Below are 16397 nucleotides of genomic sequence, written 5' to 3' on the forward strand. Positions count from 1 at the left end.
CAGTATTTTATAGTGTCCTTATTAAATATTTAGCGGTCAGGATAGTTTATCTAACATAACAAATTGCTCCTAAATCTTGGTGATGTAAGACTGAAGCTTTATTCCTGTACCACACCCCTGTCCAGTACTGAGGGATGGAGAGAGCAGGAGGGCCCTCCAGGAACCCAGCCTGGAGTTAGGGTCCCCTGGGCTTGGGATGCTACCCTGGCTTCCTACTATTTGGTATCTAAGGAGTGAGTAAAAGGTTTGGAGAGCTCAGACACAGGCGATCTGCCATGTTCCATTGGCCATAAGGGATTCATGGCTGCATCTGACCTCACAAGGACTGGAAAATACATGTGCCCAAGGAGGGGAGGCTTGATGAAGACCAAGCTGATACCTGGTGCATAAATAGATACAGACGTGGGTATGGAAGTAAATGGGTCTAGACATGGGCGTGAATTCTGGCTATGGAAATGAGTGTCGGGGTATAGTTGTGGGGATGGATAGAGCCATCAGTGTGGATGTGGGCTTTGGGCATGGATATGCATACAGATATCCATTTTTTTTCATAAATATTTATTTATATTACTTTTTTAAAAATATATAAAACTGGGCTGGGGATATAGCTCAGCGGTAGAGCACTTACTTGCCTAGTGCCTGCAAAGCTCTGGGTTCAACACCCCCAGATCTGCAAAACAAAACAAAACAAAAAAAACCCAGTATCTGAAAGTATAAAAGTGCATCCTAAGTGAGTATAGTGGCTCAGGCCTGTAGTCCTGGGTTTGGGGGAGGCTGAGTGAGGCAGGGGGACTGCTTTGTGCCCAGGCAGCCTGGGCAGTATAGCAAGACATGAGAGAGAGAGAGAGAGAGAGAGGAAGAAAAGGCAAGGCTGCTTCTTTATTTTTCATACTTTAAACTTCAGAACAAAACAAACAAAAATACATGATGCACAAGATCCAGTGCTGTTGTCAAATTTGGGAGGGAAGGGATTTCCTGCCTTTGACACAGGAGAGGAGAGAAAGAAGCCACTGCACATCAGCAGAGGGAGGTGCGGGCAAAGGGAGCAGGGCCACTCCAGGCGGCTGTGGAGCCCTGGGGACCATACGCAGAGGGTCCGAGGTGCCCAGGTGGGAACTCCTACCCTACATCTTCCACGTGACATGCGGCCTCACCACCCTGGAGCTGGGAGTGGGATCTCTTTGGTCTCTCTTGGCATCCTTCCTCTTCATCAGTGCTGGCCTGAACTTGATCGTGGGCTGATGCAGCTGGAGTGAACCTGGGCTCCCCCAGGGAGCCACCAGAGGAGAGCAGCGCAGTTTCAAAGAACAGCACCACCAGGTCCTTGACACCTTGTCCTCCTCGGCCTTCTGCTGAGGCCATCTCCAAAATGTGACAACCCACTGTAGAGTTGTCTCCAAGTGCCTGGGGCTTTCGCACTCACTCCATGTCGGCTGGTCATTCTGCGGCAGGGTGAAGACACAAGCCTATTGGAAATCATCACCTCCTCAACCTTCTCAGCCAAGATTCCCTTCATAAGCTTGTGGAGGTTCTCAAACCTCCACCACACCTCCTCCACCTTCTTTTTCTCATCCTCAGCTAGTTCCAGGACTTCCTTGGTAACAGGGACCAGGATCTTCCCATCAAGCTCCTGGAACTTCTGCAAGCAGTACCAACTTAGGTACAACTTATACTCATTTAGGATGCACTTTTATACATTCAGATACTGGGTTTTTGTTTTGTTTTGTTTTGGGGCTGAATGTTGCTGCACAGCCAGTTTTAGCCGGCTGAAGGCCTCTTTGTGATTATTCTTCCCATGTAAAGACTTTGGGACAGAGATTTTTTTTTTTAGATTCATTCAAGGAAGATACCAACAGGCTCAGCCCCATACACCACCTCCAAGCCCACTTGCTCCACAGAAGCAGAACAAGCCACCTGCTCTTTGCTCTTACCAGTGAGATTATAGATGGACTTCTTGGGCTAGTCCTCATCATCCTTATCTCCCTCTTCTTTCTCAACATTTTCCCCCCTTATCTCTTCCTCTGCTTTCTGGTCACTGATTTCCTTCTCTTTTTCCTTCTCCAGTTTAAGGGAAGTTAAACCCAGCAACTGTGAGTGCTTCTCCACCATTTCTTCGACCCACTTCTCCTGTGCATGCTCTATCTGGGCTTCTTTAAGGCAGGAAGATCACTTTGGCACCCAACCAAGGGGATCAGCCTGGCTAGCACATAGAGAAAATAAAATACCAACAGAAGACCCTAAGCATTCTGGTCCTTGTCATGGTGCCTATGGTTACAACCACTTTCGCTACCACCAGGGAAGAGAGTAAAACCCAAAGCCAAATTGCCCAATCATGGAGATGTCAGCACTGGCCTGCAGGCCCCCCTGCAAATGCTGAAGTACAGGACTTGACCATGGCTCCCAAGTTATTTTTGAGATCAGCCTTCCTTGATCATGCCAATGCCCATGTCCACCAAAGTCAAGGTGTGTTCCTAAAGGCAGGGGATGAGGTCAATCTTCAGCACTTTACCAACACCCAAGTTGGAAGAGGCTGTCAAGCTCTCAGCAAATCTTGCCCAAGCTCTGAGAAGCAACAGATACCAACTCCCATAGGGAAATTTCCTCATTAGAAAAAAAAGTGTTTTCAATGATTGCCTCCAATTTTGGTCAACCTCTTATTTATGAGAGATCGACCAAAAATTAGACCTAAGCACCTGTCCCTGTCACCATCACAACTGGGACATCTTTGTATCAGCATGGAGCTCATCGAGACACAACATCAGGCTCATTAAAGAAAGATGTTCTCATTTTCGTTGCTCTAATTGTGGCGAGACCATCTGGTATGTCAGGGATGGGTGCATTTAAGGCCCTTGAGAGAAAACAGAACACAAGTGGTTAATCTCAGGAGGACGATATCAAGAGACTGGAGGATGCACCTCAGCCAAGTGCCCACAAGTCAAACCCATGAAAATCAGATAAATCAAAGGATGAAGCCAAGGGGGAGGTTCCTTCTTCATGTTTGGCATAACATCAGTCAACAGAAAGTCTTAGTGCAGGACCGTGCATGAGTGCTAGGGTCATGCTCACCGTTGGTGCTCACCCTGGGCATGCAGGAGAACGAGGCTTTAGGGTTAAGTAGATTTCCACATCTGAGGTAGAGATTACAAGGTGGCAGGAAGAGGATTTCATAAGACGATGGTCCATTCACTGAAAAATGTTGGACGTGGTCAAAATTCAACCAACTTTCAACAGTGTTTAGATCCTGTGATTTCCTAACACTGGTGCAGATGAGATTTCTACCCATTTGGCTGCTACTGCTTTCAGACAATCTGGATGTGTTCTCACCACTGCTTCCAATTACAGGCTAAAATAAGGGATGGGCCTACACTTAGGAGTTCTTGAGTAAGAACTCATAAACCCTGGTTGTCACATTCATGAACAAACAAGGTGAAGGGTTGGTATACTTCAGGAGTCCTGGGGCTGAAGGTTGCTGCACAGCCAGTTTTAGCCGGCTGAAGGCCTCTTTGTGATTATTCTTCCCAAGTAAAGACTTTGGGACAGAGACTTTTTTTTTTTTTTAAATTCATTCAAGGAAGATACCAGCAAGGAAGAATTTAGGACCCAAGACATACAATATCCTACAAACCCAAAGGCCCAAGGAGACCTCTTAATTTTCTGTTAATCCTGAGTCTGGAGAAATTTTAAATGCTTTTATTCTTTCTAATGAGAGAGAAATTTCTTCTGCAGTCAGATTTATGTTCCAAATAATGCAATCTTTTCTCTGAAAAATTGAAGATTTTTCAATGAAGGCCTTATAACCTTTGCAAGCTAATTTTGTCAGAAGTAAATCAATTTTGTTTCTCAATATTGCTTAGAAGAACATGGCCGTCCATCATCTGCATGTTGAATAAGAGCAGAATTCCTAGGGCATTGCAAGTTTTCCAAATCTTGGTGCAACATCTGAGGAAAATAAGACAGGGTCTTGGGAAAGCCCTGCGGCATTATAGGCCAAGTACATCCTGGATTTTTTCTACTCAAAGCAAGTCGGTATTCACTCCTTTAATCCATTGGAATACTTAGGAAAGCCGAGCAAAGTTCCACTCTTGTGAACCATTTTGGATTTGTGTGTCTGTTAGAAAACAACTCATTAGCTTTGGGAGCATCTAGACACCCTCGGATGGCCAGTGTGGTCACTGCACAAAGGGTTTAAACTCATCTCCAGCCTCACCTGTTGGGCTTTTTGAAAGGTAGGATTGGTGTGTTAGAAGAGCCGGAGCAGGAATTATAAGTCCACTACAGTTGGTGAGAGGCCCTGGATGGCCACTGGATTTACTGGGAATAGAAGCAACTTAGGAACCACTTAGAAAGGTCCACACAAGTTCAGCACATTTGGTTTTCCTATTAGTTGAGGAGAAAGCTCACAAATACTCAGATACTTCAGCAAGTGTAGGGGTTTCGTGGGTTTGAGCTATCAACATCAGCCTATAGGGAACAGTCACTCAGGGTTGGGTGAGTCGGGAAATTCTCAGACGTATCTTCCCTCTAAGGAGAATTTTATGTGAACTCTTTACTTAGAGAACAAGTCTGGGTCCAGAAGTTTCACCTGGGGCAGTATCCCCTAGTAAGACATATTTTTCTGAAAATGGTCCAAGTGTCCATGGGACAGTTTGGGCCATGGTGGCTTTTGGACTTGAGTTGAACGCCCCAACATGGAAATATTCCTTTGATAGATGTGTGAGGGTCAGATTTAAGCATGGCTCTGGTATCTACCAATCCTGTAGGATATTTCCCATGAATCTTTGTCTTAGTTCCCTCTTGTTCATTTCAAGGTGTTATGGGAAGCGGTTCAGCAGAGCCCCATCCATGCTGACCATCCTGGAAGTCAAGCCCTCAGGGACTTCCTCTAGTGGAGAAATGGCCTGGGCTACAGGAAGTGGGCCCAACCGATGGCTGCAGAGAAGTAGACGACGTCTTTCGGGACACCTGGCTGTCCACAGTGCAGGCAGACACCTCGAGGCACAGGGGTGTTAATCTGGGCCTCCTGGTGATGCTTTAAAATCAAAATGAGGAGGTCTTCCTGGTCCTTGTAGCCATCATAGGTATAAGAACATGCACTCATCTGCCTTTGATCTTTCTCTTGTTCTAGGGCCCCTTCAGAATGTTCAGTTGAGCCTACTAAGGCAACCAGTTCAGAGGTTTCCAAGCCTAGTTCATGATTTTTAACTAGATTGTTTCTAGGGAAACCTGCTATTTAATAAAGCAGACAGGGCTTTTGTTTGGAATTGAACCCAAGGGAGCTTTACCACTAAGCTACTTTCCCAGACATTTTTATCTTGAGATGGGTCTCGCCCAGTTGCTGATAGTCTTGCTAAGTTGGTGAGGCTGGCCTTCAACTTGTAGTCCTTCTGTCTCAGCCTCCCAAGTCACTGGGACTACAGGCCTGTGTCACCATGCTGGGCAGGCAAGGCATTTCTTCTTTAATATTTTTTAGTTTCAATGGACCTTTATTTTTTCTTTTAAATTTCTTTATATGTGGTGCTGAGAATCAAACCCAGTGCCTTGCACATGCTGGGCAAGTGCTCTACCACTGAGCCCCAGCCGCAGCCCAAGGCAAGGCATTTTCCATGGGAAATTCAGACTGTTTGTGAAGACCAGCAATCAGCTGTATGATTCGAGACCAGTTGTTACTTTTATTTATAAGATAATACAACAGATCGGTCCGTTTTGGAGGGAAATACCTTAGGGATGGATTTTGAAAGGTGCACAGGTGCCTGAGACAGAGGATCCTTACTATGGTTTCCAGATATTCACCGTTAGGCTGCAGTCACCCCTTTCTGAGGGCCTCACCAGGTCGTGACATCATATGACTAAGCTGATGAATATCAGGGGGTCCCTCTGGGATGCCGCTCAGTGGTAGAGCTCCTGCCTAGCACCTGCGGGCCCTGGATTCAGCCCCTAGCACCACAAAAATTAGAAGATGATAGAGATGTCCTAGGTCATATGCTCAGTAAGGATTCCAAATTCAGCAACTTTCTGGTTGTTTTGTTGTTGTTGTTTTGTTTTGTTTTGTTGTTTCGGGGGATTTCTTGTTTTGGACTGTTACTCTGAACTTGGATTTTAACCAGAGTAAAAAGGGATAAAAATGAGGTGAAAGGGGGTGACCCGGTTGATTGGAGGGTTCAGCTTTCTAAGGCATTTGACTAACTTCATTTTCACCTTTAGAGTGGAAAGATAACTGAGAAGAAGGGTCTCTAAATTCAGAGTAACTAGGTAGAGAGGAGAGGACGGGGGAAGGAGAGCTGGATTGGAGGCCACCAACATGCCGTATGTTTCACCCAGTAGTTGTCTAACTTCCCGTTAGTCTTTGGAGAAGTCGTGGAGAGGCGAACGGTGCAGCCCGTTGTCTCCAGGGCATTCATATCCCTTCTTATCCAAGTTCACCTGGGAAAACGTGTCCCCACCGTGGCCACTCTAACACTAAATCCTCTTTGGTAAATTTCATCCCTTTCTTTAGGTAAACATGAGTTCTGGGTCCATAACTCTTAACCATAAAATCTGCTGGAGTCCCAGATAGAGTTTTCTTGACCCCCTGGCTTCGGAGGCACCCATGATTCCCTGTCGTTCCAAAGTCTTACCTGCCTGAGGCCTCTCCCTGGGCCTGTCCAGATTACCAGACCCAATCCAATGACAAAGTCAGGCTTGACTTGCAGACCTAGTTTGGATGAAAAATGCTCAAATGAAACTCAGAGAGGGCAGGGGATGTAGCTCAGTGGTAGGACACTTGCCTGGTATGCACAAGGCCCCAGGTTCAATTCCTGGAACCACCAAATAAATAAATAGACTCAGAGAGCCCCAAAATAAATGCAAGCCATGGAAGATGATCAGACTCACCCTGACCTCCAGTTATAAATGAGAGAAGAGGAAGCACGATGGGCTCCCTCCATATCTTGTCACTCAGTGTCCCTGGGGCCACTTAGGTCTCCTGTGGACCCTCACTTCTGACCCCAGAACTCTTCAGAGATCAGTGAAGGCACATTAAAATTTCAAAGAGTTTATTTGGGCAGACGAAGATTCGTGGATTGTGCAGTAACTTGTCTAAATGGTCCCGCACACCTCTGGGTGGGGCAGGGGCTTTCCTGAGATATTCACAGAGGCAAGACAAGGGGACATCTGACCAGAGTGTCAGGTCCCTCGTTGGTTAGTTGGTGGTTTCTGGTGGGTGAAATCTCTGTTTTCTGTTTGCTTTTCCTCGGGCTTAGTTTGTTTACTCAAAAAGCTGAACTCACCTCAGTCTAACAACCTTCAATTAATTTTAATAGTGGCGATTGCAAATGTTGGTTGGGTCCCACTGCACCAGAGAGCTAGTGGCTTTTCTGACTCAGTGTTTCTTCAAGTCAACAAGATTAGGTTAGAAGAAAACAATCATCCAAAATGGAATGGACCCTACAGAGTTCATGAGCAGTTTGACATGTAGCGTGACACATGCATGATGATCAAGAACACAGGACCTGCATGCAAACCCCGGTTCTGCCACATAGCAGCTGAGTGCTTAACTTCTCTCTGCCTCCTTGTGCTCATGTCTGCCGTGGTGACAACACTGGTACCCAAGTGGCAGGGTGCTTAGAAAGACCACATGCATCTGCACAGCCATCTGTGGGGCCTGGGATATGAGGCTTCCTCCACAGAACCCAGCAGCAGGTGAGAGTAATTATAAATGGAGAATGAATCTTTGCACACACGCATAGGTTAGAAATTGCAAGTGGACATAACTAGGGTATAATTCAGGTGTGGACCACCCATCTCTCCTCCCAAAGGATGATGCCCACGGCCAGAAGAGCTCTGGATGGACAGGGTCTCCCTTTGCGTGCTGATACCTGCTCTTCCATTATGACGCTTCTCACTGTTCTGGAACCATTAGGAACAATTCCACCGTGAGGTTTCATACCCACTCAGGCTACTCTCCTCTCGGGGCCAGAGTTCTGAGCAGAGTTCTGTTTGAGAAGTCTAGAAGTTTGCACACGGTGCTCCAGCCTGGGCTGATTTTGTTCTCAACAGCTGCTGCACAGGCCCTACCTTCCTGGTGCCCCCCCACTGCCTTGCTTCAGAACTTGAGCACTCTCTGCTGAGGGCTGCTGTGATGCAGCCTCACAACGGGGGCAGTTGTGCCTGACTGAACTCTGTCCCCTGTTTCAAAGCCACTCACCTCCGGGGGGTGCTGGGGTTGTGGCTCAGTGGTACTGCTTGCCTAGCAGGTGTGAAGCACTGGGTTTGATCCTCAGCACCACATAAAAAATAAATAAATAAATAAAGGTTTAAAAAAATCCACCAAGCACCAAACACCTTCCCACTTGGCTTCCTTCTGCCCCACACTAGGTGGTGGTTGTTATTTAGTTATTACTGCTTTTTCAGTTACTGCTATAGCTAGTGCTTATTGGGGATCCACAGGAGATGGATTGCACCCAGTGCTAACCCGTGCTCTCAGTGATGGGGGAACGCAGTCCCACTTTGTGTCAAACTTAGAAAGACGCCATCTTTTAGGTATGGATGCTAACCAACATAGTTGAACTGAAACTACAAACTCTGGTGTTCATGTGGACAATCCAGAGAGATTACAGAAAAGGTCCTGTCACCATGGGAACAAAAACATCCCAGCTACCTGAGAATAGGGGAGATGGGAAGTAAAATCAAATGAAATCAGCCTGCACACTCCACCCTGACTGGGTGCTAGACTGGCTTCTGTGCTTCTTTCCACCAAGCCCCTGAGAACTCTTCATGACATCTCACCCTGAAGGCTGGGATGGGAGGTTCCTGGATTTGTACAGAGGCATTCCGTTCCCTAGGAAACGATCTCATGATTGAGAACTGCAGTCAGTTTCCTGGGTAAGTTATATTCCATGGGCCTCTTAACACTGGGTATTTGTTGATGGCTGTGCTAGATACTGTGACTTGGCAAAAGGTTTGTGAGTTTTGGTTTTTTGCTGGTCATTCATGAATCAAAGCATAAATATGGAACCATCTTCTCTATTGAAGCCCCTGAAGTACAGCTTTTTTAGCTTGGCTGGGGGAAATCTGCTCCTTCAATCCACAAGTATCCATCGAAGGCTTGCTATTCTAGGGCAGAGTGGAGAAATAAAGGCAAATCTTCGAAGATAGGCAAGTTTATGGCTGTGTAGCACCTAACACCTAGCACCCTACCCAGCGCTTGGTCATCATGCACTATCCACTGAATAAGTAAATAGAGGAAGACACCTCTGCTCCCTCTGGCAGCCAAGAATCTAGCGCTTGATGGAGACAATAAAACAAGCAATGCCAATGCTGAGTGACAAGTGCTTAGGTAAGGGAAGCACAGGGTACTGGGGAACCCAGAGAAGGGCCATTTAGGCTGAGATTCTGCTCCCAAAGGGAACTGTGTCAATGAATACGCAGGAGTAGCCTTGAGGAAAAGGAAAAGGAACACAGGTTCTTCTAGACAGAGGCAAGGCCTGGAGGCTGAAGACCAAGAACACGATTCCAGTTCTGTAGGGAGCAAAAGCAAGTCCCTGGCACCGGGAACCAAGAAGCAAGACGTGCGGGCGCAGAGATAAGAAAAACCAGACCACGAGGAACAGTGTGAGTCATTTATGGAACCTGGTTGGGATGGGCTGGAATCAGCCACTGGAGTGGTTGGCCACCAAGGACTGAAGAATCCCTGGAGGTGAGGTTGGCGTCCAGAGAGGACGTGCGCGGAGGTGGCCGTGCACACACTGAAGCATTGCCTGTCTTTGCCCAGTGCTCAGAGGTAGAGTGCACGCCTAGCATGTGTGAGGTCCTGGGTTCAATCCTTAACACCATATAAAGTAAAATAAAGACATTGTGTTCACCTATAACTAAAAAATAAATATTAAAAAAAAAGAATGAGCAGGAGTTTAATGATCAAAGGAGAAGGAGAGAATTTAAGAACATCATATTATTAAAACAGCAGTTGTTTGGGGAAGTCTGAAGTAGCAACTAGTCTAGAAGAAATGTCTTAAATAAAAGAGGTGAGGTCAGTACCTTACCTTTCTCTCCAGATGTGGTGGTGAACTTTCCAAAGATCATCTGCTTCCTGGGCTAAGAAATCTCAGAGTCCCTCCAATGAGTGACACAATACCCTGCAAGAGGAACATGGTGAGTTCAGCTTGCTGATTAGACTTGTGTGCTTCTAGAAGGAAAGGACCCTCTCTAGTCAGCTTTCTCTCTGACATTCTTAGCTTCATACTGAGTGCAAAAGATGCTGATGGAGTCCTCTTCACAGAGGTGCATAGATGGCATTTAGCAAGTAATCCTCCCCTGGGACGGAGAGAAGTTTGGTTTACCTAGCTGGATGTGGCACGACATTATAAAGGTCACATCTTTCTGGTGGTCACAACAAAGCATTAAACACAAACAAAAAAGCATAGTGAACCATTGAAAAGCTCCCAAACCCCAGAGCGAGTCCCTAAACTTCAGGTTCTCTCTTTCTTACTAGGAAGGGACATAAACTAGTTGGCATGATGGTCATCTTACTGTCCAAACCACGCCCTGTTTGCTCAGTCTTGGCTGCAGTGTGCTGGAGAGGCGTTGTGTGACCCTGCCCTGGCTCCCTCGCCAAGTGCCTGGCACTCTTTCCTTTCTGGCAAGAAGCCAGCTCCCTCTGATCTGGGCATCCTAAGCTGGACACTCTCCCACGCCCCATCCCATCTTGTTACCTTTGTCCCTCCCAGCCCTCCACATTCCTCCTAAGGTTCTCAGTCACATGTCCCCCGGCTGTCTTGCCTCTCTGCCAGCTTAGCTCACCCCTTTGCTTCCCATCCCGTCTGCTCCTCCCCAACCCTCCTTGGGAACCTGAAACAGCCATCTTCTCCTCTGTGGCCATGTGGCCAGGGCACAAGATTGAGCTCCCTGGACTGGATTAGGCAGAGGTGTTCCTGGAAGGCTTGGATTCTGATCTGGATCTTGTTCTCCTCAGCAACTCCGAAGTCACGTGGCTGCTCTAAGCCTTGACTTCCTCATGCAAAAGATAGTTTGAAGAATATTGACTTTATAGGGTTGCTGGGAGAATTGGCTGAGACGATGGACATGCAGACCACAGTACCGTGTGCTGTGGGCTTCTGACAAATGTTCCGTCAACAAGGGCTTCCCCACAGCATCTCACAGCCTGCCTCCCAGTGACCCTAACCTGGTGCCTCATGGTGCCCCAGTGGATTGTGCCCTAATAAACCTCCATAGATAGGACACCATGGGTATTCTCTGTGAATGTGAATGAGGAGAGTCCCTGTTGTCATTGTTCGAGAAGAAGTCATGATTTAGATGTGAGATGCCCACCACAAAGCTCCTCTGAATGCAGGAATATTCAGAGGTGAAATGATTATGAGAGCTGTGACCTACTCAGCCCATCTTAGTTTAATGGGTGGACTGGGTAGTAACTGTAAGCAGCTGGGGCATGGCTGGAGGAGGTGTGTCACCAGGGGCACGACCAGAAGGGTACACCTTCCCTGTGCTTCTCCCTCCACCACTCTAGTTTCCTTGCTACCACAGGTGACAGTTTCCCTCTGCTTGGCCTTTCCTTCATGATGCACTGCTTTACCTTGTAGAGCAAAGGATTCCGTGATCTATGGACGGAGACCTCTGAAACCATGAGCCCCAAATAAACTTTCCCTCTTCTGAGTTGTTTGTGTCCAGTTTTTCTGGTCACAGAGATGAAAAGCTAAGTAAGACAGAAGTAAAGCATAATGAACACTGGGTCTGTTGTGTGGTTGCTCCGGCCTCCCTGGGGGAAAGCGGTGCGTCCCGTGAAATTTGGGGGGCTCATCAGCACCATGCTACTGTGTGTGCTACGCATGGTGTTTAGGGTGCTATTTGGGAGCTAGAAAGTTTCCAACGACAGGGACAACTGGAGAGCTTTGTCTACATCTTTTTAGCTTTATTGACCTTGATCTGATTATTTTTCTGCAAGAAACTGGTCAGTCCTCCACTTAAACTGATTCAGGACAAAAAGTCACTGAAATCTCTGTCCAGTCTGTTTAGCAAAGTCAGGGTAACCTAAATACCAAGATCTGATAAAGACACTATGAAAATAAGAAAACTGCAAATAAACCCAGCAAGATTTTGAAGAAACAATGCCTGACAGCCACCAGGGTTCCTTCGGGAGGCAGTGTCTCCCCAGGTAATATGCCTGAGCTCCCAGCCAGGCTGCTGGAATTCTAAGTCCCATCTGTGCAAGGCTGGGAAGGTAGGTTTGCTGTGTGACCTATGTAAGTGTAGGTTCCCTCCTTTGTGAGATGGAATGACAATAGTAGCCACTTCCTGGGACTTTTGGGCACAGCACTAGGATCACATCTGGACGTTGGGATCAATGAAGCATGCCACTTGCCAGCACCCAAGGCCCTGTGTCTATAATTCAGAAAACTGCTTTCACGGGAATCTCTGCTTTTTGCATATTATTGGGCAATCAGGAACTTCCAGAGAGCCCTCTCAGATCTTTCAAAAATAAGTAAATAAAGGAACTCAAGTTTTCCGATGTCTTCTGTCAGCTCTTTCCTCTCTGCACTCACAGCACAGAGCTCCACAGAGGAAATCTGCAGATTCCCTTCTGTGGCTCTGCCCTGGCATGAGAACTCCCAGTGCCTTTAGATGGCCCAGATCCTGGTGTCCTGTACTTACATTGCCAGGGGTGTGTGAGGCAGTGTCACGTCGAGGGCTTCCAGGCTTTCCCCAGAGAATGAGCACCAGGGTACACCAGTCACGTCTGTCCCGGAGAAACATACGGCAGGACGATCTTTGAGCTGGACAGCATTTTAATCAGTGCATTAGAGGAGGAGGGAGAAGAGTAAAGGCAAGAACAACAACAACAACAACAAAAAGCATGTGGGCGGATGCACTTGGGGCAGGAGCAGCGGCCGCTGCTTGCAGGTGAGGTTCCCAAGGCTGGCCCAGCGCGGTGCTGCGGGAGCAGGTGCTGCTCTACAGCGCTGGACCGCTAGGTGGTACCGAAAAGTCAGAGACTCCTGGGCTCTGCCCTGGTGAGAACAGGTTGTGGAGAGGAGGGACGCTCAGGTCCGAGGGGCGGCGACAGGGGCGGCGACAGGGGCGGGCCGGCTGCATAAACGCCGCTGGCGCTCCGCAGGAGGAGGACGCGTCCCAGTGATGGCCCTGAGCTCGCAGAGGCGGTCCCCGCGCGTGGACGCCGGGTGCCCAGGCTGAGCGCGGAGCAAGATCGGAGCCCAGGGAGAGCGCCGGTAAATAGCCACAACTTTCTATTTCCTTGAAATTATTTGGAAACGGATGCAAAATCGTGCCTACCCCACAGGTGGAGGAGGGCAGGGTGGAGGCGGCTAGGTCACTGGGCGAATTTTTAAAACAGCTGGATGTGATGTGATATCATAGTATACTTGGTCGATAACTCTAGGATGGAACTGGACATAAATATATAAAAAATGATTCCGGTTCCATAAATGCTTATGATTGTCAGTATGAATGAGGACGGAAATTCTCTGTCCCCAGGTGTGCTCTAGTTTGGAGGGCAAAAGGATTTTTTGAATATAAATCAAGACTGGCAAATAGAATAAAAAGGGACTGAAGTGTCTGACTCTAGTCCTTGATATATGTAAATGGCTGGGTTCTTCATACTGTGCTCCCGTGGAACTTACAAAGCTATTATTCAGACTTTCCGGGAATTTCAAATAATGCAGAATGGGGGGGGGGGATATTGATTGAGAGGAAAACAGCCTCATTTTTTTCTCAACTTTAACCTGTTTGTACCTGGGAAGCTTAGGAGCTGGAGGCAGTAACTTCTATGTGAGATCATGCTCAAGGTAACACTATCACAGTCTTGGTTCTGGAGGTGTAGCTGTGCAGTCTGAGTTGCAGGGGTTTTGAAGACAGTCAGGGCCAATGTGAAGAATGCAAATGTCTGTCTTGAGAAATCTGTGCTCACTGGAGGAGCATGTGGCGTAGTCGCCTTAGGAATGTGAAAATCTGGAGAGAGGTTGGAGTTTTATGGGATTTTTGTAGGCTAGAGGGGACCTCACTTTTGAGAGTAAACTTGGGACCAGGGCAACAGGCATAAAAAGTGAAACCACCCTGGATACACAGAGATGAACGCCACTCTATTTAGGTAGGTGAAAAATGTCAGTTTACAGGAAGGAGATCAGAAAATGCTGTGAAAATTCTAGGTCTGGGTGTTAGAGGGGCAGTATCCCGGGGATCAGGAATGTAAGTCAGAATGTTCATTCATTCACCCCCTTTCCTGCGTTGTGATTGCTTTGGGATGTTTTTCTTTGCCTCTCTCTCTCTCTCTCTCTCTCTCTCCTTAACCTTTTGGATTATGAAAAATCCTGTTTTGCAGTACATTTACTGGCAAGAAGAGGTGGTGTTTTCCCCCAGCTATGAATTCCTCATTTCACCTGCATTTCTTGGACCTCGGCCTGAACTCCACTGAGGGCAACATTTCAGGACTCAATGTCAAGAACAAGTCGTCTCCCTGCGAGGACATGGGCATCGCGGCGGAGGTGTTCCTGACGCTGGGTCTCATCAGCCTCTTGGAGAACATCTTAGTCATTGGCGCCATCGTGAAGAACAAGAACTTGCACTCGCCCATGTACTTCTTCGTGTGCAGCTTAGCGGTGGCCGACATGCTGGTGAGCATGTCCAACGCCTGGGAGACCATCACCATCTACCTGATAAATAACAAGCACCTGGTGATGGCAGACGCCTTTGTGCGCCACATTGACAATGTGTTTGACTCCATGATCTGTATTTCCGTGGTGGCCTCCATGTGCAGTTTGCTGGCCATCGCGGTGGACAGGTACGTCACCATCTTCTACGCGCTGCGCTACCACCACATCATGACGGCCAAGCGCTCGGGGGCCATCATCGGGTGCATCTGGGCCTGCTGCACGGGCTGCGGCATCGTCTTCATCCTTTACTACGAATCCACGTACGTCATCGTGTGCCTCATCTCCATGTTCTTCACCATGCTGTTCCTCATGGTGTCCCTGTACATACACATGTTCCTCCTGGCGCGGACCCACGTCAAGCGGATCGCCGCCGCGCCCGGGTACAGCTCTGTGTGGCCGAGGACCAGCATGAAGGGCGCCGTCACGCTCACCATGCTGCTGGGGGTTTTCATCGTGTGCTGGGCCCCCTTCTTCCTCCATCTCATCTTAATGATCTCGTGCCCGCAGAACATCTATTGCTCCTGCTTCATGTCCCACTTCAACATGTACCTGATCCTCATCATGTGTAACTCCGTGATCGACCCTCTGATCTATGCCTTCCGCAGCCAAGAAATGCGGAAGACCTTTAAAGAGATCATTTGTTGCCATGGCTTCAGAATGAGCTGTAGGTTCCCTAGCAGGTATTAATCCCAACGCCACCCTCTCTCTGGCTCTCAATTCTCCTTTGACAGAGCCGGTGAGGTCCAGCCAAGGAGCAGGGAGGATCACGAGGAATCGGAACTGCGATCCCCTTATCTCTTCTCCGGCTCAGATGTGTGGGCCTTTTCTCCTGTGGTCACTGTCATGTCAAATGTGTGCATGTTGCTTCTCCATTTTGGAAGTGGCCTGTGACAATTTCTCACTGTCCCTTTTCATCTTGCTATTTCTCAAGTCCAACCTCCCTCTGTGTGGACTTAGGGAATGCTCAACACAGAGAGTGCGTGTGAATCTAAGCCTGCAGAACAGGCTGCTATTGGAAGAAAAAGCATGAATATCTAGGGGCTGGGGCTGAGGCTCAGTGGTAGAGCACTTGCCCTGCATGCGTGAGGCCCTGGGTTCAAGATCCTCAGCACTACATAAAAAAAATAAATAAATAAAAATAAAGATATTGTGTTCATCTGCAACTAAAAAAAGTTTAAAAATGTATGACTATCTAGATTAAATATGATTGCTTGTTTTCTTTTTTTCTTTTGCCCCAGAAGCAGGTTCATCCTTTGCCCGGTTCACTGAAGAGTAACGTATGCTTTCCAGGAAAGAATAGACGGTCGAATTCTTTCCATTTGAAATGTCCTGTTCACTTGTATGGTTGTCTCTACAGCTCTCTTTTCCTGAACTTCTGGCTTCGTGGCTTGTATTTATAATTGTCTGAAAATGGAATTTCCTTAACTATGCTTCTGTCAGTCATGGTTTTGCACTTACCCACACATAAAACTAGATGCTGCAAACCTTGCCTCGTGTGTTGTGAAAGTCTCTGTGATGACTCCGTACTGTCTTATCTGACTCAATCCAGGGTTCCCAAGTACTTGGGGGTGTGTCAGGGCCCTCCCCTCTCCTGCTGCATGGAGCGCGTGCCCCTGGCTGAGCTGTTTCTAACCTTCTCACCCAGGGTCAGTCTTGGTGTCTGAAACCCTGTGTGTGGATACTTTGCACTATCTCAACCTGACTCTAGCAGCTGTTGAAGGTTGGGGGCCCAATCTGGTACCC

The 16397-nt window shown here is 47.7% G+C and overlaps 1 protein-coding gene and 1 pseudogene across 1 annotated transcript; one reads left to right on the top strand and one right to left on the bottom strand.

The window, feature by feature from the left end:
- Positions 1 to 1119: 1119 nt before the first annotated feature.
- On the bottom strand, positions 1120 to 7865 carry LOC125615887 (annotated as a pseudogene).
- A 5248-nt stretch (positions 7866 to 13113) lies between these two features.
- On the top strand, positions 13114 to 16142 carry Mc5r (melanocortin 5 receptor). The gene is made up of 2 exons (XM_015503996.2): positions 13114 to 13214; positions 14324 to 16142. The coding sequence occupies exon 2, from the start codon at positions 14364 to 14366 to the stop codon at positions 15339 to 15341; it is 978 nt and encodes a 325-aa protein (XP_015359482.1). The 5' UTR covers positions 13114 to 13214; positions 14324 to 14363; the 3' UTR covers positions 15342 to 16142.
- The last annotated feature ends 255 nt before the right edge of the window (positions 16143 to 16397 follow it).

This window comes from Marmota marmota, unplaced genomic scaffold (genome assembly GCF_001458135.2).
Source record: "Marmota marmota marmota unplaced genomic scaffold, marMar, whole genome shotgun sequence".
Classification (NCBI taxonomy): domain Eukaryota; kingdom Metazoa; phylum Chordata; class Mammalia; order Rodentia; family Sciuridae; genus Marmota; species Marmota marmota.

Coding starts and splice junctions, on each gene's coding strand:
- Mc5r (XM_015503996.2), top strand. CDS start 14,364: ATGAATTCCTCATTTCACCTGCATTTCTTGGACCTCGGCCTGAACTCC.